The 24,236-nt window shown below is 43.4% G+C and overlaps 1 protein-coding gene across 1 annotated transcript; it reads left to right on the forward strand.

The window, feature by feature from the left end:
* The first annotated feature begins 5,703 nt into the window (after positions 1 to 5,703).
* Positions 5,704 to 6,969, forward strand: LOC135372855 (uncharacterized). The gene has a single exon (XM_064606307.1). It carries the CDS (start codon positions 5,712 to 5,714, stop codon positions 6,615 to 6,617), a length of 906 nt encoding a protein of 301 aa, XP_064462377.1. The 5' UTR covers positions 5,704 to 5,711; the 3' UTR covers positions 6,618 to 6,969.
* The last annotated feature ends 17,267 nt before the right edge of the window (positions 6,970 to 24,236 follow it).

Consider the following 24,236-nt stretch of genomic DNA (forward strand, 5'->3'; position numbering starts at 1 on the left):
TGTCACTGACTAATTTGGTGGCAAAGTTAGTTGAGTGGCAGTTGTGCAATTTTAAGAACATGTTTAAAAAAAATAGGATATGGGAAGTGCTGACTGGTTGAACATGTGGAGTACCCAATATAATAATTGGGGGTTTACGTCGCGACACAACTGAGTGTGGAATACACAGCACAGTGTAATGTTCCTTATTCTGGCAATGTTAGCATGGTTCAAGAAGTGGGAAATGTTGCACTACCCTTAATAACATCTGTTGGGCCCAGCAAACAGGGTACACATACCCTGATCTGAAGACACTATGCCTAACTCAAAAGCAATATGAGATCTACCCGTACGTGTTTATTTGCAAAACTATTATGAATGAAATATGGCCTGTGTGGTATAGAACAATGCGCACACTCAAGTAAACATGCAAATATACGTATAAGGGCTCTCGACCTACATGCCGCGATGCGCTCTACGAAATAAACAACACACTACAAAACTACATTTAACACTTTTTGTGCGGGGCAACTCTAATGGACACTTTCATATAACCGACGAATGGTTCAACGAATGCAGTTCGAGTGGTCACGATACATTCCTACGTCGTTCATTGCAGTCGCGCTATGATGCTGCACAATATATGTATCTCGTGTAACAAGCCTGGCAATCGCACGATGTGCATGGGCAGAAATACGGCCTTTTTTATTTGAAGACCAGTCCTCTGCAGGTATATGCTCAAACGATCACCAAGTCTCACGTTGTTGCTCAGTCGCTCCCATTCCTGTACTTGTAGTAAAAGCAGCAAACGGGTTGACGTGAATGGCAGCCGAACGGTTGAACTGCGAAGTTCTCGAGCACATAATCACAATTTCACGCGGAAAATGATGTTGAGGTTAGTTCGCGGTTGTTGTTTCCATCGTTCAATAGTTCCCGGTTACGTCGGACGAAACGCTCATCGTAGCCGGCGGCCATAACTGGATTTCCTCGCAAACGGGAGAAGACGGCAGGGAAGTCAGAGAAAGCCTCAGCTTTCATCCAATCAAACGCACGATTCTCTATCTACGTAGATGGAGCAGATTTATCCCATTTACGTCACAAAAATGGCTGCGCCCATGGCTTGTTTTGGTTTCTTTGATGAATTAATTTTCGTAATAGGAAGACAAAATTGAGAAACGAAGGTGCGTTTCGGGGGCAGTTGGATGTGCTCGTTCTGAATATCACAACCGTTTCAACACATCGGGAAATCGGCGTAGCTGACCTTTAAGATGATGCCATTCTCTGCACTTGTCTCCACTATTACTTTTCAAGTATCATATTGCTTACAGTGTAGTTTATCAAAATGCACGTTCAGACCAGATCGCTATAACTACTTGTTGAGGTTCATGAGTCACAAGAACTGCTCGAATGTGAATGTACTTCCTAACGTCGACAGGAGCAGCACTACATCGATCAAGGGTAAAAACAGTGCCTGAAGACCTGGTTTCATTCCGAATTCTTCATTATTGGGGGGCAGCTTTATTCTATTTAGTGATCAAGAGCCCTGGGGGCACAGAATAGCTGACTGCAAGCCATGCACATGCGGCACGCGTGTGTGAGAGCCCTGATTACCCTGATCGAAGCATTGCTTCATCTTAAGCGAGAAATAAATAATGTACTCGTGGGCGCGTAGCACTTGCTTAGCGTTATCTCCAAATCTGCTAATGAACAACTTTATTTTCGACGTTGGGGTGTCTAATCGCCACCGGCGATATTCTACCCTGTTCCAGTTTCTACTCCCCTATACAGGCTATACTCAATCCCATGCCAGTCTTCATACCGTAGATCCATATATACAACTGGTTATTGGAAATCTACAATAACCATTGGAGATCAAGTTGAAAAGTATAGGCTGGGATTGAAGGAACGGGTCGCACCATCAAACCGCGTTATTGCTGTTTCGTTTCAAGCTGATCTAAACTCGCTGATTGCTATGCAATTTATTTTTGGAGCACCTTACATTTTCCACGCATAACTATACTACTGAATACAACAGACATCTGTCGATGTCTGTACGCCGCTCATAGCCGCAGTTACTTCGCGGCGCTAACACGCAATAAAAAAAAAAAAAAAAACTGAATACAACAAGATCCGTACGCTGCGTCCGATGCACCCTACATTTGTAGTTGTAAGGGACGAATGTCGCCTCGGTAGAAATACTTTCATCCGCTGGATCACGTCACGGAAATGTTTCCTTCCAGGCAGGTGGGCGGCAGACGTGCATTGTCATTCAGAGATGCGATAACACACCGCCGAACGCGTTTCAAAATGAACCCCCAGAAAAGAGCTCATTTTCATGTTATTTTGGTTTCGTTCACTGATTTTCCTTTCCCACACTTCAGACAATCAAATTTTCCTACAAGCGGAAGGCAATATCTGGCATGGGACTTCAAGTTAGAAACTGCAACATCTGTTGTAATTGTCTGTTCTTGTGTTGTTGTAAATTGCCGTGTGGCCTATCCACCTGCGACTATACCGCCAAGTATGGGTAAACAGTATTGTAAATACACTAAAATAAAATTCACTCCACGTGTTTTCTACTTCTTCACCGCCTCGTGTGTCGGTGACCTGTATTCCTACCCACTGCTGGGATTTTGGAATATACACGCCTTCGATTCTGAATGTGTTTAGTTCTGCACCAAAATCTCTGGTCCAACGAAGTCGCGTTTGATCAAATCATTGCCACCCGCATCGCCACAGCACTCGCAGACGCCAAATTGTCCATATCTTCCATTTCATTTAGTAATAACTCTGGATATAAACGTGATATCGAAGATGTCATCATTTAATTACGTAGTCTGTATATGCATGCTTAGTAGCTATGAGTCCGCGGCCCATACCTGTTTCCCTTGCTACAGCCTGCGAAGTGGCGTTTGGTCAAATCGTTCATTTTCAAGCGACCAAAGAACCAACAGGAGACAAGATCACACACAAGCCGCTCTGTTGTTGTTTCGTGTTTGTTCTTTGGTCGCTTGTGGATTTACACCAACCAGCCCGATCTATATACTTCAGACATTTTGCCAAATCGTCGCCCAAGTGGCACTCACTGGCGCCAAATTGTCAGTTTCCTCTATTTTAGCTCGTAATAACTCTTGATACCAACTTGATACTGACGGTATCATCATAAAATTACGTAGTCAGTGTATCGTCTGCGGACCGTAGCTGTTGTCCTTGCTGCACCCTTAGAACTCGCATTTAGTCAATTTGTCGTCCAGAAGGCTATCACAGGTGCCAACCTGCCAATTTCATCCGGCTATCCCCCAATATGTGGAAAGTTTCATGTTCGTTCCCACAGTTATACATCACGTCTTATTCTTTATCTTACGCGAAAGCTCCCGGGCGTGTTATCGGTGTTGTTATCAGGTCGGGGCGCGAAAAGGGAATTGTTCACACACACACACACACACAGAGTGTATGCGGCCGGTTGCGTCGTCGTTGTCTGTGTCTCTTTCTTTTGTCGCCTTGCTCAAGGAAGGGAGGGAATTGTTCGCCCTCACATATGTCCTCCTCTCCCTGCCGAAATCTGTTCCTCCTCACGTACTCACCCACCACCCTGTAAACTTAGCTTCCTTGCGTAGTCCTCTGCTGTCAGGTCAAGCCGTGTTTCAGAGGGGTTGTCCCTGAATGCTGCTCTTGAGGACCTGTCACACATTCTGGTAGTTCACGCTTACCTTCTTTGGGTAGCCGAGGTGCAGCACAGGCACAGATTGAGCTCGGTTGGCTTTCCGTCTACGAAGTGAACGGAACATACCTGGGCGAAACGACGAACATTATAGCGGCACAGATGAAACCTATGCGCACAATACCTACCCGTGCGGACTTGCTGGGTGCAAAGTCTTTCCTATTGACAGCTACTAACCATTTCCGACGTCTTTCCGGCGCTGCGGGAAATCGACGCAGCGATTAAATACCACACATGCAAGAACTCATTTTCCCGTTGTGCACGTCGCAAACTTCTTCCAGAAGAACCTTTCGCTTTCGTTGGTTATTTGTGCAACCGACAACGGAGCAGTGGCATCCAGACGAATAATGTTTATACATCACAGCAAGCACATGGACGCCTGCCACCAGCTATCAGCTGCTCAACCAAAATGGCTCAACCCGCAGTACAGGCGCCGACGCCGACTGTACGCCGACTGTACTCTCGACGCCGTCTGGCGTCGAGAGTACAGTGCGCGCGCGCCCTGCTTCCGAGGCTAAAAAATCTGGTATATGGCGAGCATTACTTGCCATTGCGCAACACCGGTGACGTAACGCGGGTCGGAAAACAGTCCGTACAGTTGCTCAATATACAGGAGAATCCGCGCGGGAGAGGAGGAATGCGGAAGAGACACTTCATGCGCGCGCTTTTCACAGAGTGGAGCGATTTCGCCCGGAAAAATTTCTGGCATATTAGTTTCTCGGCGGGAAGAACAGTTTCCAGCAACATAAAAAAAATAAAAAATGTGGGGGTTCGGGAAATTTCATAGTCCCTTTAAAGATTGTTCCTGGGTAGTTTTGTACTGGGGCATTGCCGTTATGTTATAGGCTCCGTGCGCTAAAGCTTGCGAACAGACGACAGCGCCCCATGCGGTAAAAAGCGGCGTCTCTGGAGTAAGGTTGAGCGGGTCGGCCGATAGCACGATAGAGACGGAGCTAAGTAGTTTTCTACGTAGAGGTCTTCTATCGTCGCGATTTTGGATGGCTGGACGTAGCAGTTCACGAACGCCTCGCGGTGTTTACTGCTGCATTGTTGGTTGCTCAAATAATAAGGGGACGCGTCCAGACCTCCATTTTTATCGGCTGCCTTCACGTCCGTACGAGAAAGAAAGGAAGCTCCGATGGATTCAGGCTATTCGGCGTCAGAAGTAAGTTCCATATATGGTTTATATAGTTTCGTAGCTACTTTTCATTGCTGCTTTACAATTGAACGCGGTTTCGGCTTTATAGCGAAGATGGGAGCCCTTGGGTACCTCCAAAAGACGCCCGTGTGTGCAGCGACCACTTCGTCGGTGGGGAGAGGAGCGACGTGCAAAATCACCCTGCGTACGTGCCTACGCTGTTTCCGCAGGCTTACAGGAAACGGGAAACTCCCACACAAAATCTGCATCGTTATGAAAGGTATTTTGAAATGTTTCATTCACCCCACAATCCTTTAAAGGCATGAGTAAAAGTGTTCAACTTTCGTATTTTGTCCCAGGCTAACAAAAAGGCAGCGTGTTCATACGTTGGAGGATACAGTGCCATCAGTCCATAATGAAGAAACTGAGGATACGTCTGAACTACATGAAGACGACAGTACCACAGCAGATGCCAGCACATCAAAAACAATGGTATCCACTTATTATTACGCAGTACAACAGTACAGAAGAGTACAATAGTATTTATTGACACTCAGAAAGCTATCGAGATTACAATTAGCTCTGTATGTCCTTTTTCCAATGATAAAGCATGTCTGGCAAAGCCTACAACTTTAGCGACTATTCTTGTGATGCATTTTCCAGGGGACACAAACGGAGGACTCAGAGCTCGAGCTAACAGGGGGCCTTCTGGTGTTACTTTCAAGCGTGACCAGAGAAGGCGCAAGTGCTCAAGTGACTCATGCTTGTTTGACATCTGTTGGCACAAACACGTCAGTGACAGAGAATTCAGGAGACCTGCCCCAAGCTCCAACTACGAGGTCCATTGGTACTGGCAGTAGTGAGAGGTGCTCTATGTTTCAGGGCTACGACAGCATTTGTGGGACTCCAGAAATTGTAACAGACCTCTGCGGTGTTACCATCAACGTCTTTGCACTACTGTTGAGTCTCATAACACACCTGAGAGTTCGTGAAGTGGATGTTACACTGCCTAACAAACTCTTAATTTTCTTGATGAAGCTCAAGCTAGGTATATCGTTTTCATCAATAGGCAGCCTTTTTGGTGTTCACAGGACAACAGCATCCCGTATCTTCCACTCGATTTTGGATGTACTTTCAAATGCTACAGCAGATTGGATATTTGTCCCGTCAGTGGAGGCCATAAGACTCTCTATGCCAAAATGTTTTTCTGAGCACTATCCTAAGTGCAAGTTCATCATAGATTGCACAGAAATCCGAATGGAAACCCCAGATACCCCAGAGAGACAGCGTGCATTTTTTTCGAACTACAAGGGCTGTCATACAGTGAAGTTTCTTGTGGCAATTGCACCAAACGGAGCTATTTGTTTTGTTTCTGAAGGTTATGGAGGGCGCACAACTGATTCCTCTGTAACTGTCGACTCTGGATTTTTAGAACACATTAGTCCAGGTGATCAAATCCTGGCTGACAAAGGTTTTCCATCAATAAGGACGGTTGTGGGTGAGAAAAATGCATTGTTAATTATGCCTCCATTTTACTCTGGTAAGCAGTTCACAGAAGCTGAGATGACAGACTGTTACAACATTGCACAGGTTCGAATTCACGTGGAGAGAATGATCCAACGTATCAAAATTTATAATATTCTTAACCATCGTGTACCAGTATCACTTGTGCCAAAGCTGTCTGCAGTATTCAGGATGTGCTGTGTCCTGGCCAATTTACAGCCTTCAATAATCCGTGCTTCTGGCAGCGAGCAAAAGACCGATATTTCCACACAATAACTAGCTGTGAACCGTAAAACAATGCTGCACATATTAAGAGCCAGCTGGTGGTCAGCAATCTGTATATGTTAGATACAGCGAAGTACATTCTGTGAAACAATCCCAACTTGCATTGCTGTCTTTATCACACTGTCTTTATTACGCAGTTTGTCATAAAAATGTTTTGTCAGTGTTTGTATGTCAAGTCCAGTAAAACTACAAGTATAATTGAGTACACATTTGCATGGCTTTTGGCATATTTATTTCACATAAATAGTGCCTGACAAAGGCAACACAAAGATTACCGTGGTCAAACATTGCTTTCACATAGGGCAGGGAGATAAGTAGTAAAGTAGAAGTCCCCCAACTTAGGAATGAGCATTGACAGCATACTTTCATCACGGTTTAACAGCACTGTCACATTCTGATGCTTTGAATAAACAAAAAAGAAACAGGTTCTACAGTTTAGTACATACATCTGTACCTGCACCTGTGTGTAGTACGCATGTGACTTTTTCAGAGATAGTACTCCATCTTGTGTGAATGCCAAAAAATTAACAAATGAAATTTCTTTTTCGTAATCAACTATCTGGTCATTTCTCCGAGAAAAGGGGCACTTTATCTCCAGAAGGTGAAGAGCTGTTCCGATCTTAAGGATGCCGTCGGGACTACAGGAGAGCCAGTTTTCTGCTGGATGCACAACCGTTCCAATCTGAAATGGTGGAAGTATGATGATATTGTTCTAATGCATTCTACTGTAAAAGTGCTATACCTGTACAACATGGACGCGGTGTTTTATACAGAACGCCTCACGAGCCTCACGTTCAGTTCTAATGCCTGAATGGGACAACAATAGCAATTAGCAAATATATATTGGTAGCCATCCAGTATGAACCAACCGTATGTGATGGCAGCTGTCCTTAAGTTTTTTGATGCCAGTAGAGAGACTGCCAGTGAGTCATGATTGGAGCGCCTTGTCCAAACTCTGTGCGCTGTTGAACTTGAGATTCTCAGTTTCCTTGCTGTGTACCACCTGTAAAAAAATTAAGACATTTCTTAGCAAGATAGCACAGCACCTAATAATGGGGTCTAGAGTATTAATAACATCTAAGGTATATTTCAAAATAGAGAAGTATAATAAACCTATGCAGGAAAACCTTGTGGAACACACCTTGGATTCATTGACTGATCTCTTGTCTCAAATGCCAATTCAAGTATATCTGTTTCAGTAAGCGTCACATGAGACACATAGAAAGACCGCTGTGGGTCACTGAGCTTGTTTTGAGCTTCCGTGTTTGTGTAATGATTTGTTCTGTTACTATTCGCAGCTGTAAGGATGTCCACCAAAATGCTCTGCTCTGCGTTATGCACAGCCCTGTCCACTGTGCTCATTAGGACTGCTCTACAGTCTTTTTCTACAGCTGTCACACTTTCTTTTCTTATCACGTCCACCCAGGGGCTCTCTATTCCAGGGAAGTGCTGCAAGATGTATGTCGGCGGTGTGTGTGCAGGAACACTTACTGCACGTGATAAAGTTGCAGCATTCTGCTCCCCTAAAATGTTGGACCATGTTGCAGAAAAGCAATCAATACCTCATGCACCATGGTGGGCTTCAGTAGGTAGATATGCTGTACTAAAATAGCTCATATGAACACGAACGTACTTACCTGGATACAATTCACTTAATCTGCGCTTTTTATCAAGCGTCGAAGTTGGAGGCCGTCCCCACTGCTGAGGCATTGAAGTGCTTGAGTGGAATGTGCAGCAGTTAACGAACGCCACAAGTGCAGCGGCGTGTTTGCACTTCCCGATGACTCCTGCTTTACATGGGCATTTTGCACTTGCGATAGTCCGTGTAGCTGAATCTATCTGAAGAAGTGAAACAGTAACGTAAAAATGGAAACAAGAAGTATGTTTTCCGTATCGGGCACGCGCGTTATGCAATAGTACCAACAGATCACAGTACAGCAAGGAAACTAAGATCCATAAAGCAAACATACATTTACGGTGACGTTGTAGACTGTCTTGCTGGTTTGTGCGACACACTTCCCTGAAACAGTCGTATTTCCCTCGGAGACAACCTCTTCCACGTTCGACACATGGTCGGACTCGTACAGAAGTCTACCTTTATCTTGGTTACTGCCTCTGAAATACGCTTCGCCCCCTGAGATGGGCTTAAAACCGCACCGTATACGTAACTGCGCCATCGCAGACCGTGTAGCACGTATCCGTCGCACACAATACGCAGGAACGGAACGAAAGAACCGGCGAACTACAGCCTACAAGGAGAGTCTTCGCTTCGTTGGCTTCGTCCCGCACGTTCTCTCACTTGTCTCACTCCAGCTTTTCACATGCGCCGCACCAGGGGGCGACACTAGAAACTTTTCGAAGCGCCACCTAACTAGTGCACGGAGCCTATAGAGCAGTTAAGAGAGCTGCATTGAACTGCGTTTACAGATGGTCCAGAGGTGGCTTTGTACCAGGATTTGCAAGGAAGAGCTTGACGTTATGCAATGAGTTGCATGTGGTCGTTTGCATTGTCGTGGTTATGGTCCGGCGGGGTGATTAGTTCTGGACGACACGTGGGACCCCGATTCCTCCTCCATCCATTGATATAAAAGCTGGCGAAGATAATGCAAGAAAGAGGAGAGCCGACTCAACGAAAGAAGATTCTGCCACCGATCGCTGGACCTCCCAGGTCCACCGGCCAGTAGGTTGCCGTACCGCCTTCCGGGTTCCAGACGCCTACTTCGGGGCCCTGTCCGTCATCTGCCTTTCATCGTCGCCGCCCAGTTACCGACTCTGCGAGGCCTGCATACCAAACTCGGGTGTCCGTCCAGAGACGCCATACACTGCTCGATCCGAATAATCCAAGCCGTCGTCTACCCCGTCATCAGCGCCTGGTCTCAACCAGGAAGGCACCATTGCCAGGAAAAGCCATGCATTCGGTGAGAACGTTGACATCATCACCGCACAAGGGGTCCTCGTTAGGCTAGGGCTATCATTCTTTCAGTTCTGACCACGTTAGTGCAGCGATCGCATTGTTATACCGCGCGTTGATTATAGCCTTATCTCTGTGAGCATTGCATTAAATATTGGTTGACCTGTTCGCTTCGACTTTCTCTGCCTCTGCGGGTACCCACTAGAGCACTGCACGGGCCCGGGCTTACCCAAAAGCCCGGCCGGGCCGGGCTTTGCGTTTTTATGCGGGCCTGGGCAGTGCTCGGGTTTCAGCCACCGAGCCCGGGCCGGGTACGGGCTTGACAACGCCGACCATGGTCGGGCATGTACGCGAGTAGTAATATTATGTTGGGCGTGAGGCCGGATGAGAAACTCAGACATAGCCACCAGGGCAGCGCCACCGTCACGCCGACTTTTTTTCGCGATTTTTTCCTGTGCGCGGCAAGCGGCGCTCGGGTGGAGGCTCTTACCGGTGGGCGGAGCTTGGCCGGAGGGCTGCGTGCGCGCTTACCCGCTCACATTTTTCACCCTGAACCGACTTCTTTCGTCATTTTTCGATCTGTGCCGACTTCAATCGCAATTTTTTTTTCAGCTACAAGAGGTGTGCAGTAGGCGGTTTACATGCAAAGGATAGCCATACGCAAAAGTACAAGTGAAAATATATTTATTAAAGTCATTAGTGTCAGGAACTATGTTATGCCTCTATGTGAAGGAGAAAAACCCAGCCAAAAACCTGAAGCACAAGAAACACAATACAATGCAATACACGTAACAAAGATTATACTTATTAAAGGTATGATGCAATAGCATTGAAGGGGTATCACACATCGTACACAATATTTTTTATTAGTGGTAATCACGCGATGCGCGCTTACCTGCTCACATTTTTCAGCCTAGACCGACTTCTTTCGTCATTTTTCAATCTGTGCCGACTTCAATCGCAATTTTTTTTCCAGCTACAACAGGTGTGCAGTAGGCGGTTTACATGCAAAGGATAGCCATACACAAAAGTACAAGTGAAAATATATTTATTAAAGTCATTAGTGTCAGGAATTATGTTATGACTCTGTGTGAAGGAGAAAAACTTAGCCAAAAATCTGATGCAATAGCATTGAAGGGGTATCACAATTTCTTATTAGTGATATAATCACAGCAGAAGGAGCAGCACAGGAGCAGCAAGCAGAAGGAGTAGCACATTTTAATCAAAGAAGATATTTTTAATCAATACGATTACAATGAAAATTAAAAGTTTTATTATAAAAAGTCTAACATTATTATACGTGAGCACCCTAGCAGAGTTTTAATTACAAAGTTCTGACAGATGTACGTAACTTCATGCACAACAGCTAATTTTCCATTATGACACATTTAATCAACGAAGATATTTTTAATCAATATGATTACAATCAAAATTAAAAGTTTTATTATAAAAAGTTTAACATTAACGACATTAACACGGAGCTAGCACTGAATAGTAGAGACCACTTTGAACGGCATACCATCCACACGTATACAATAGGTACATGCAATGAAATGGTGAGAAATACAATCAACAGCTAATAGAGAACCAAACAAATGCACCAAAGCAAACAAGAGGTACACAACAGAAAATAATTGAAAAACAATCTATCAAAACGATAAACATGCACTGATGAATAGCAGAGAAACGCTTTGAATGATGCATCTGCCAACATGTAAACAACACACAGGAAAATAATAGCGAAACAAACTATCAAACATTACAAATTTAATAAATTGAAATGAAATAATATATCTTTTGAACTATCATAAAATCATCCTTACGACCTAACAATATATAGTTTTCGTCCTACTCGGGCACTATAAACATTACCTTGACGGAGATATCCAACACATGCAGTACAGACAAGCTTTACACAGTACAGCCAATCTTTGCTACTTGAGCTCGGTGGGGTCACTCTCTCCCTCTATACAGCCCAAAGCGAAGAACCCGCACATCTGTTGTAAATCTACGGGGTGGGGAAACCCTCTCCATTTTTCACATTCTTTCCTCTAAAAGGAAATATTCTTAGGACCGGTGTACAGAGACGAAATTTTTTATTGATCGCAAATAGACATTGGAATTATTCGATTCTCAAGAACACAATAAGAATTTTATCAACAAACAATAGCACACAAAAAGAAAAAATCTAAGAATAGACTTTTATGTCAGTGCAAACTGGTTTTAGAGAAACATTATCTAAGCAAACGAGAAATATTATCGGCGCAAACAATACTCAACCAAAACGAGAAACGCTGCATTTTAATGTATTTCAGATCTGAAACAACTATTATGCATACATTATTCTCAACTCACAAAATATCAATCGAGTGAATATCTGAAACAAAAAGAGAAAGTCAAATTTATTCATTGATAGAAACAATACTCATTCGAAAACGAGAATCAAATTTAATTACATCGTTTTATGATAACTTTGCAATAGTAATTTCTACACGCAGAAGCCACAAACAAACAACTCATCTGAAATGCAAATTAATGTAAAAGTTTGCTACAGTGAAAATCAATGCACACAACTTAAAAATACTTTCCCAACTGGTAGAATATTTTTATTAATATCAATTGAGCGATCACCTGAAGCAAACTCAAAGCAGTAAATTAATTTAGGGAAACACTTTCTGAACAAGCAGGGCGATACATCACAGGAACACATCTTTTTCATTCAGAGCCCACCAACAACAAAAAAAAAAAAGTGAGAGAGGGAAGCTGAGCTCCCATGTCCTTCGCCAGGGTTACGCCCGCAGGGAGTAGGAGGATCCCACAATGGTCGTGATCAAAGTCATAAACTAACTCCAACAACTCAAGCCGGGAATTGAGGGTTCTAGTGCGTTGAAAGCTCGCGTTTTTCTCGCTCATCACATCTTTTTTGTAAATTGACTTTCATAATTCTCACGACAGGTGGATATTAATAACATTCTAAACGCGATAACATAATTAATTTGTAATAAATAAAATTAGCACCGATATGATTTAATTAAGTGTCGAGGCACACTACAAAACAGAACAGCCAATTGCTATACATTGAAGAGATGGACGGATTTTGTACTCGTTACCATAGGTCATGGGAGGACCTGATAAAAAGCTGCTTCGAAAAGAGAGGAGACTCGAAATGATTCAATTATCGCTGCATTTCAATACGTCCTAGACATGGTTGTATTCGGAGATATGGTGCAAATTATGGAATTCAAGACGCGAGAACGTGTATGCCAAATCTACAATAGTTATAAAAATATTTGCACGTCAATATCGGAAGGACCACTGGGATTGATGGTGGAGTTTTTGAGGTTTGCTAACGAAGAATTGAAATACACTAGACCAAGCGTAATTGTAATCATTGCAATGGGCATTGCATTAATAAAGAAAGCAATCAGATCAAATTATCATATGCAAGCAGTCTATATCGCACGATTCATTACGGATTTGTTGAAGTTACACCTAACGGTTGAAATGGAAAGTACATAAAAAATCTTATCACGTGATATATTCCACCCTAGAGCCTCTACACATTTATTTTATTCTACCAGTGAATGATGTCGAATGAACAGAAGTTCAATATTGTCGTGCAAGGTCTGATGTATCATCACTTATTGAAACTCAACAAACATATCAATTGCGGTGGACCAACGGACGATTTTCATCTAATACTCTCTTGTACGCCATTCAAGAATCTTCATACAAAGAAAAGAAACATCAATAAGAGACTGTGCAAGTTCATCGCAACAAAGTGCAAGTTGTTGAAGCAATACAAACACGGCGACAACATATCACCTGTGTTAATCAACGCTGGATTCAAGCGCCCAATAATCGGAATAAACTACTTGATGTCTTCGGAATTCATCAATCAAGACAACAAACGGAAACTTCAGAGTTTGGAATAGAACTGTAATTTATCGAAATAAACAAGTGTAAAATTGAAATAATAAATGTATTCTTTGACATCATTGTAATGTATTCTACACATAGCAACGAAAACAGCTTATGATTAGATTGAAGATTGCTAAGGAGACGTTCATTCCACACTATGTACAAGGACCTTCGCATGGCACCAGCGCTGGCAACCAAAGAGATTTTACACGACCACACTCTATACAACACCGACACCCGAAGGAAAGAATTGTAGAAGAATCGCTAATTGAAATTTAGAGGTATGTTACATGAATCTTTGTTTACAAAGAGGATCACTAATATTTTGCGTAAGCTTATTTATGAATTAAATTGCACAGTGTATATATTTTCTCAAACGACTGAACAGTTGACAATACTATATTGAAAGGAATCTATTATCAAATGACGCGATGCAAGTGATGGACAAGCATGACGTGCAGGCGGAGTCTACAATTCCAATCATCATATAACATGCGGCACACAGTTCCAATAAGATTTGGGAGAATCGAATCACACAACTGTCACCAGAAAACCACTATACAATGAAGATGAGCATATGCATAAACACAATGGAAGATATGTAATTATAATAAGTAAATATTCCTTTTGCAAACTTAATCAAAGCAGCACACATAAACGTAGCTCCAATTCACAGAATGTACCCGAGGTTTTTCATTAGCCATACTGAAAAACTATGAGTCTATTCATTATGTCACGCATATGAGGCACTAGAAATGGAAAGGGCATACTTTAATTTAGAAGATTTTAGCACATAATGAAACAAAACGCAACTAGAACAGCAAAGGTTCTTGTTTAAATTTTCAAAGTCAAAACTGTACACTCTTTCTTACAATTTTTTAAGATATAGATTAAAAAGCTGTCCATATATGGTCACACATTGTATACAACATATTTGTTTGTACATAAATTGATAAAATTTATCAGATCACATTCCGGAGCAGTGTGACTATCACACATGAGTAAGTGTTTAATTAAAATTTGAACTACTGCCGCAATTTACGAACTGAGTTGTAGAAAGTGTAATTTCACAGCTTTAGCTGGCTCACTTTGATACGCGAAGGTTTTAAGAACTCTCACGATGACAGAGAATTTAATCGAGTGTATTAATATTTTCTATATACTCTATAACGTAATGTGAATTCTCCATGTCGAGGATAGTAAAAGTTACGAATATTTTTCGAACGAATTTACTTAAAACTCGAAGAAATGGTCATCCGCGTCGTCGAATGCGTTTCGGCAACACGCCGGGCAGCGTTTCCCGGACACCCTTCCGAAACCGAGCGCGATTCGGCGCCCAACGCGTTAACGCGGCACCCCACGCGAGCGTGTTGCTTTCTTCCGGAAACGGGTTCGACGACGCGGATGACCACTTCTTCGAGTTTTAAGTAAATTTCGTTCGAAAAATATTCGTAACTTTTACTATCCTCGACATTGATTGTCTCTTATTGATGTTTCCTTTCTTTGTATGAAGATTCTTGAATGGCGTACAAGAGAGTATTAGATGAAAATCGTCCGGTGGTCCACGCAATTGATATGTTTGTTGAGTTTCAATAAGTGATGATACATCAGACCTTGCACGACAATATTGAACTTCTGTTCATTCGACATCATTGACTGGTAGAATAAAATAAATGTGTAGAGGCTCTAGGGTGGAATATATCACGTGATAAGATTTTTTATGTACTTTCCATTTCAACCGTTAGGTGTAACTTCAACAAATCCGTAATGAATCGTGCGATATAGACAGCTTGTATATGAAAATTTGATCTGATTGCTTTCTTGATTAATGCAATGCCCATTGCAATGATTACAATTACGTTTGGTCTAGTGTATTCAATTCTTCGTTAGCAAACCTCAAAAACTCCACCACCAATCCCAGGGGTCCCTTCCGATGTTGACGTGCAAATATTTTTATAACTATTGTAGATTCGGCATACAAGTTCTCGCATCTTGAATTTCCATATTTGCACCATATCTCCGAAATACGACCATGTCTAGGACGTATTGAAATGCAGCGATAATTGAATCGTTTCGAGGCTCTCCTTTTCGGAGCAGCTTTTTATCAGGTCCTCCCATGACCTATGGTAACGAGTACAAAATCCGTCCATCTCTTCAATGTATAGCAATAGATCGTATGCAAAATAAAAGAGCCACCTATCGTTCATTTCGCGAAGCTCCTCTATCCGCCGCCATTACACGGACAAAACGGACGGACCTGCAAATTTGCACGAACTGCTACTGTAACGCTGCTGCTACGAAATGCCTTCGCATTGTTGCGTAAATGGATGTAAGCAGCGAGGTTACCGAGATACAGACGGAATAAGGTAGGTCCCAGAATCTGACAACTGTTATGCGGATAAATGCGACTTCGCTTTTTGCTCTCTGCAGGTGTCATACTACCGGTTCCCGAACGATGAGAATCGGAGGAGTATCTGGATAAATGCAGTCACATCAGATAAAGAAGATGCGTCATTTGAGGTTAAGAAATCTACGTTCGTGTGCTCTAAACATTTTTTTACCATGCGACTTCCTTTCAAATGTCGCAAACGGATTCCTTCGTCTCAAAGAAAGTGCCGTGCCTTCTGTATTCAACTATACAGCGCATGCCATCCCTATTCCAGCGGCAGTTGCAACAATACAGAATAGCAACGGCGATTGCAGCAGTACTTCAAATGTTGAGGATGGTGATGTACAGGTGTACAGTGCCACAGACAGTCCCGGACGGAAGCACTTTTTGAAGAACCGGAACAGATGGAATCCGAAGAATCTAGAAATCAGAATTGCAGCTGCACAAAGGTAGCATTGTGGACTCGCTAACAAGAGAGCTTGCGGACAAAGACGCAGAAATTCAAATTTACGACGTGAGTTGTTTCTGGCGAAGGAACACGCTCGGCGGACACTTGAGGAGAAGCAGAAGCTTGAGTTAGAACTCATGAAGCTGGAGAAAGAACACGATGGCTGTCCCAAAAGATTACGACGTAGATTCGCTCTGCACTCAGATGAAAGGACTCAGTTTTACACTGGACTGCCAAGCTTAGATATATTTGATGCACTGCATGAGTTTCTCGACCCAGGAGAAAATGGCTGCAACATCTTGAGGCAGAAAAAGCAAGGGCAGACACCACCACAGGTAGCATGTGGTAGGATGAGAAAACTCTCAACAAGGAGTGAGCTATTTCTTGTTCTGGTAGGCTACGCCTGGGGCTGTTCGAGCAGGATCTTGCAGAGCGCTTTGGAATCTCCCAGTCGACAGTGTCTCGCATCTGCACATCGTGGCTAAACTTCATGTATGTGAAGCTGGGAAAGTTGCCAGTCTGGCAGTCTCGCTCTGTGGTGGACCAAACGCTGCCCAAGGTCTTTCTGGAGAAGTATCCGACCACAAGGGTCATTCTCGACGCGACCGAGATTCGGAGTGAAGTAGCAAGTTCATTAGGTCTCCAGTCGAGCACCTATTCAACATATAAAAGTGCAAACACTTTCAAAGGACTTGTGGAATAGCTCCGAATGGCTTGTCAGCTTTGTGTCGGAACTTTTTACAGGGTGCACGTCTGACAGAGAGTGTGTCATAAGGAGTGGATTCCTTGATCTGCCCTTCGAAGAAGGTGACTCTGTCATGGCAGATAAGGGTTTTACAATTGCTGATATTCTACAGAGAAAGAATGTGCATTTAAACATTCCCCCGTTTCTTCGTAATGAAGAATTCTCTGCAGCGCAAGTGCATGAAACGAAAGATATAGATTCCTTGCGTATCCACGTTGAACGACGAATCCAGCGCCACTAAGCCTTTGTTGCAAATTGTGCCACTAAGCCTTGGGCCTGTGTTGAACCAAATGTGGACTGTTGCTGTTATTTTGACTAACTTTCAGGGTCCTTTGCTCAGTGAAGATAGCAACTAAGCTTATTACGCAAGAGCCACAAAATAGTGTACATTGAGGCCACACAAGGTCATTTCTTTCACTCATGATCACTCATGATCAATATGTGTTGTGTTGCGACGTAAAGCCACGAATTATTATTATTCAATGGCCTTTTTGAAATCAAGACGACGACCATTTCTTTCGCTCATGATCATAGTTGTGTTGCGACGTAAAGCCACGAATTATTATTATTCAATGGCCTTTTTGAAATCAAGACGACGACCATTTCTTTCGCTCATGATCATAGTTGTGTTGCGACGTAAAGCCACGAATTATTATTATTCAATGGCCTTTTTGAAATCAAGACGACGACCATTTCTTTCGCTCATGATCATAGTTGTGTTGCGACGTAAAGCCACGAATTATTATTATTCAATGGCCTTTTTGAAATCAAGACGACGACCATTTCTTTCGCTCATGATCATAGTTGTGTTGCGACGTAAAGCCACGAATTATTATTATTCAATGGCCTTTTGAAATCAAGACGACGACCATTTCTTTCGCTCATGATCATAGTTGTGTTGCGACGTAAAGCCACGAATTATTATTATTCAATGGCCTTTTTGAAATCAAGACGACGACCATTTCTTTCGCTCATGATCATAGTTGTGTTGCGACGTAAAGCCACGAATTATTATTATTCAATGGCCTTTTTGAAATCAAGACGACGACCATTTCTTTCGCTCATGATCATAGTTGTGTTGCGACGTAAAGCCACGAATTATTATTATTCAATGGCCTTTTTGAAATCAAGACGACGACCATTTCTTTCGCTCATGATCATAGTTGTGTTGCGACGTAAAGCCACGAATTATTATTATTCAATGGCCTTTTTGAAATCAAGACGACGACCATTTCTTTCGCTCATGATCATAGTTGTGTTGTGACGTAAAGCCACGAATTATTATTATTCAATGGCCTTTTGAAATCAAGACGACGACCATTTCTTTCGCTCATGATCATAGTTGTGTTGCGACGTAAAGCCACGAATTATTATCGTACTTATGCTATACAGGACCTGGACATGATTGACAGTGCATTAAATTTCATCAGCGTATTTCTGTGATAAATAAACTGAGATATTTGCATTTTACACACTTTTGTGTTGACCTCAATGAGTGATACTCTACCCCACTGCCCGCGGTAACGTGGTGAAAATACCAGAAGGAGAATGGTAGGTTATATGGTTACAATGTACAGACCCAACACCATCTGCATAGAGGAAACACATTGCGCATCTCATTCTAAGGTAGCCATGTATAAAACTTGCATGAAGAGAAATACAAAAAGTCAGGCAGAAATAAAGGTATTTTACTGACACAGCATTGCACATATGTGCATTTTATAGGATATTGCTTCATTCCAGCAATGCAGCCAACTAGATTGGAGCAAAAGCCTCGGGTTGGGAGCTGACTATATTCCAAACAGATACTCTTCTTCTAATGGGTGCTGTTCCTATCACTGACATTGTATTTAAAGGGTTGGGGGACTCCATATTAACATTTCCTTAGCACATAATCTCTTAATAAAATACTTCAAATACAGTGACAATGATGAGGGCAGTTCACAGTTGAAGAACAGTATGTCTTCGAAATATCGAAGGCCCCTGACCTGATGTTTCCCTTTTTTGAGCTGCATGTAAATCTGAACTGTATTTATGAGATAACACCATGGTAATATATCACAGACAGCATGAACATGTGTCCCATTCTGTACAAGATATCACAAGATATTGTGCTCGAATGACACACTGATGACACACGATTAACAAGGAAGTAGGAAATCCCTAATAAATAATCACCCAGCTCCATTATGCTGTTTTTTTCATTAGGGAACAGCTGTCACAGCTGGAAATATTGCAAGATATATTCTAAATGATACTAATGAAGAGAACAGGTATCAAATTTGCTGTTACGTCTCTGAAAACACCATCAAAGACGAGGAGATGAACTGATCCATGCAACAAACATTTAAAATATCACCAAAGAAACTGACAGAAGAAGAACATTTCAAATTACACAGAGGACACACTAAATATATAAATAATAAACAACTAAAAGTACTACCAAAAATATCACAGTGCAAACATTTTAGCTCTAACCATCTATCAAAAATTGCACGAAATGTATAGACTTTGTTGTTGTAGACCTATCACTGGCAAACCTCCTCCAGCATATACAATATATTCATTACGTAGAACAAACTACAAACATTAAACATACTGTGTGGCCTGTTCTTTTCTTTGTGCATGTGATGCCAAGTGAGGAAGCATAACATTGAAGTAGAAGGTCCATAGGGATTCCTTGACAACTTTCCAGCGTCCCAAATCAAAGTAGATTCTCTCGACTGCTACCCACCTTTCCGAACAAACAACAAAGTCTCCCCACTCACTACCAGTCAAACCCATTTGTCCCAGTATTTGAAAGTAGTACTCGTGATCCCTTTTTAGCTTTGGGTGCCCATGCTCATCGAAGCACAAGTATGGTATCTCGTCCTTGGCCAAAGAGGGCTCACTGTCTCGAAGTGAATAGGGGCACTTGATTTCAAGCACACCATGTGGTGTGTGCTCAGTTGGGTCGTACACAAATCTGTCCGGTGTGGCTTCAAGCCAAGGACAGCCTGGGTCAACAATGATGCCTGCTGGAGACAGCACTATATCATGCCCAACCCGTCTCATGAGATCCGCATAAGACTGTGCTGCAATGTCCTCATTTTTCCTTCCATACGCCACAGCCCGCACCTTGCAGAGATCACGTTGCGCAGTTACGTTAGTCAGGCCCTTCTCTGTCCACTCGCCACGGTGTAAAACCTGGCCAAATTTTGATGCAGTAAGGCGCCACCGTATTGCCGAATGCCAGTTGTGACTGTTAGCCTGCTGACGTGTGTTTCTTTCGAGACATGTAGCCTCTTCCTTTGTGAAAATGATGTCCTTGAAAGAGGGAAAAGTAGAAGCTTTAGATAACCAGCAAAGCAGCAAAAAGATGAAGGAATGAACTGAAGGAACGAACTGTATGATGCAGACCACATTTCTGTGTAAACATATCGCACAGTTTGGAATATATATGAATTTCAAATAACTCAGGAGAAAGATGCTGTGGTGGTGCAACTGGTAGCGTCGTTGACATCAGCAACGTTGTCCAGAGTTATTTGAATGTTACTGCATCTTGGGCATAGTGGCTGATACATTTCATCAATACAGTACATAGAGCGCATAAGCAAAAGCATGTGCCATTTCATTACCTTCAATATATCTGCCTGGTACTTGTCTAGAAGTGCTGGCACTCTGTATGGGGTAACAGTGTCCGCAAACAATGTGACCTCTGTTGGCACGGCACTTCCAGCTGTTGCTGCTCTAATGTTCAGTGACCGCTACACTTCTCGACGTGCTGGCTTGTCGGACTGCTGGTACACCACTGGCGAACCCAGCGGAGCTGGACCAAACGTTGTTTCTGTCAACGGTACCTTTGCTCCTTCTTGAAGTATGAAAACAAAATGATGCCCTTTACTCGCCAGACGTTCGGCAAAGCCTTTCAATGCATTCTTGACAGCCTCCCCATTCTCGTCCTCAGCTCGTGGGTCAAATAGCGGAACAGATGTTGGTGTTGGCTTCCCTCCTTCTCGAGGCTTCCTCCAGTCCACCTCTTGCACACTCAGTGGTCTCATTGCAGCTTTCCTTGGACGACGCCAACACTGTGGCAGGTCTGTACAGGAAATTTCAGAGGGACCCTCGACAAAACCCTTGATTCGTAGCAAGGACACTACACGGAGTAGGGCCATGGCATGGCTGCAAGCCCCAGCAACACCAGCAGGGCACTGGCACCACGACTCTGCTACAGTTTTTGTTCTTGTCTGCAACACTAGATATGCTGCATACGGCCGCCCACTCTTGTTCTGGCTCCTGTAGCACATGCCGCGCACGTATACCTTGCCAGACCTACGAAACGAATATTTAGTGACACAGACATTAACAGAAGCACATTACAAGCAAATTTCACTCTGTGTCAGTTACAGGAAAAGTACTAATTACACATACCTAATTGACACGCACACACATTACACACAAAAAAAAATATATCAGATATGAGTTTCTGAAATGTTACGTGATCCAGTATTTATAGACCACGCTGCATGGGAAAGCGGGTTGGCGGCCTTGACCCATTCCGGGAACCTGACCTTATTTTCCTTTTCTTTGTGTCGAGAAATGACGGCTCGCGCGCCGGGAAAATGTCCGTCTAATGTTGGAAGGAAGGCCCAATATCACGATCCGCGTCACAAGAACGTTCAAATGAATGCATGTCTGTAACTGATTAGTTTTGTTGTAGACGTTGGCATACGTGCTCAAATTAAGATACATTTTCTTGCACAACCTAGTCCTCGTACTAGTCCTGTATGTTTCACTTCGAAGGCGTGAAAACATACTGTCGAAGCTGTTGTATGTTACCTGCGCTCTCACGTGTGCAAAAGGTTTCGTGCTAGAAATCAACGCCGTGCTTCTATCGAACCACGTACGCGATATATTCCTCATGTCTACATGCATGAAGTAGGGGTATATTAACTTCGCTACACACTCCAATCATCATCGTTAAAGTGCGGTCGTCGTCGTCGTCTTCTGTACAGGTGCAAGGCCCACATACTACAAGGAAATACGTGTTCTTACCTCACATCCATCGCATTTGTCATCACAGTGCTGATGTCCACGTATGACTCCACAGCGAAGTTGTATGATTTCTTCAGCTGCCGCGGGGAATTCGATTTGCCAGCATAATAGTCTTTGATCGTCGTTTCAGTTATCAAAGGAACTGGTGACAAATCCTTCGTCCAATTCTTATCGCCGCCAGGAATGCCCATTTGCGGCCGCGACATGTTTCGTCGATGCGATACGAAGCGAAAGTAAAACCCACAGCATACGGCATGGACGGCGCGGACGTGCGGACGGGCCAGAGTCGGCTTACGGTGGCTCGATTCGGCTCGACTATGGAACTCAAGGGGTTGTCCGCATAATGGCGCAGCGTAATGGTGATAGCGATGGGTTGCGTTATTTTGCATAGCCTCTATCCATCTGCTCCTGGGCTTTTACCATCAGCAAGGCAAGACAGCGCCTCCTTTAGCTCATTGGTACAAACTTCTTTTTCAAAAATTTCATAGCCTCCATCGATCTTTGGGATCATCTTCTCGAGCTTCTGCCAAGCCTCTTCGTCTACCTCATGAGAAGAGTACAGTTTCTCATAAAACCTGACACAGACTTCCTCAATTTCGTCCTGCATAACCTGCTTAGTTCCATTTTCATCCATTATTGCACCGAGTCCTAGCCTCTCTCTACGCAACCGTTTTGAGTTACCTTCCCGCAGAGTGGGAACTACTTGGCCACTCTCTGGCCTGACTCCCCAAGAAGATTTAACCAGCAAAGAGTTAAGATCCTCCTGCAATTCTTTGTAAGCTTCTTGCTGAACCGCTGACACAAGCCCCGTGCTTCTCAGATACCTAAGACCCCATCTGATGGAGTAAATGGCATGTCGTCTTTCTGCCGACCTTTTCCGTCCCCATTTCTGAAATATTTCTTTGGCCCCCATTTTAACATCCTCCCACCACTCATGTGTGAACTTCTTTTTCTCTATCTTTTCTGATAGATACGTCTTAATGTCGTCGACTACCTCGTTATCTCGCAGCAAATTGACATTAAGGCGCCACCGATTTGGTAGCCTTCCAAAACCACTTTCATTTTTAAACGTAGACACCACTATACAGAGATCAGACATATACAAGGCACTGTTTCCCACTTGAAACACTTCACAATCCATTGTCATTTCACTCAATGCTTTTGAAAAATAAAACCGATCTAGCCGCACGCTTCTTCCCTGAGCGTGAAAAGTAAAACCACTTGTATTACCATGTACCTCGGACCACACATCAGTTAGCCCGCATGCATTCACCAAACGGATAAGTTCTTTTGCTTTCCAAGTTTGAGGCTCAGTATGGCCTCCCGTTCTATCGAACCGCTCATTGAGAACACAATTGTAATCTCCGGCGATGATAACTTGGCTAGCACCGATAATAAAAGCATCCAAAGTGCGGAAAAATTCATTACGTGGCCCATTTTCCACCGGCGCGTAAACGCAGATAACTCTTCTCACGTTCCCATCTAAGCTGATATCAGCTGTCACGATACGCCCCTCATCGTCGCGCGAAAACTTGTTAATCATCCCCCGGAACTTTCCAGATAGAGATATAGCAACACCGCGTGCTCTTCTGCTTCCAAAACTGTGCACAGACACAAAGTTCGTAACCTTTTGAAAGTTTTTCACATCTTCTACACAACAAACGTGCGTCTCTTGTAGGCACAAAATATATATATTCAGTCTATTCACCAGTTCCTTTAAGTACCTCTGTTTCCGTTCTGCCCTCAGTCCTTTACAATTTAATGTAGCAAAAGTGAATGTGACACACAGTAAGATAAGGCCAAGTATCCCGTACCAACTTGTTCTACATCTACTACAACCCATAACTTAAGACTTCTTTGACCTCTCTTCTTTTAACCCTCTTCCTCTACTGGGAAGCTCACCGAGTCGTCCAGGCAGACTGTGCATGCCAAAAGGAGCCGAACCACTTGATGAGACAGAGTCCTTTGAAGTTGGCGGGCCCCGCTTTAATGCACCCACCGCTGGCTCGTACTCCATCGCACTGTCCGGCACCTGAAGAGGCTCCGTCGTCTCCTCGTCTTCTATTAGTGTATTTCCGAGAGTCCCCGGTGCCAGCAAATCCGACGTGCTTCCTTCTTTACTCGGTCCGTGCTCCTCATAGAGATAATATAGTGCTCCGTGC

The sequence above is a fragment of the Ornithodoros turicata genome, unplaced genomic scaffold, assembly GCF_037126465.1.
Source record: "Ornithodoros turicata isolate Travis unplaced genomic scaffold, ASM3712646v1 Chromosome17, whole genome shotgun sequence".
NCBI classification, from domain to species: Eukaryota; Metazoa; Arthropoda; class Arachnida; order Ixodida; family Argasidae; genus Ornithodoros; species Ornithodoros turicata.

What these genes read in the sequence shown, in the direction of transcription:
- LOC135372855 (XM_064606307.1), top strand. Translation starts at nt 5,712, where the DNA reads ATGTTTCAGGGCTACGACAGCATTTGTGGGACTCCAGAAATTGTAACA.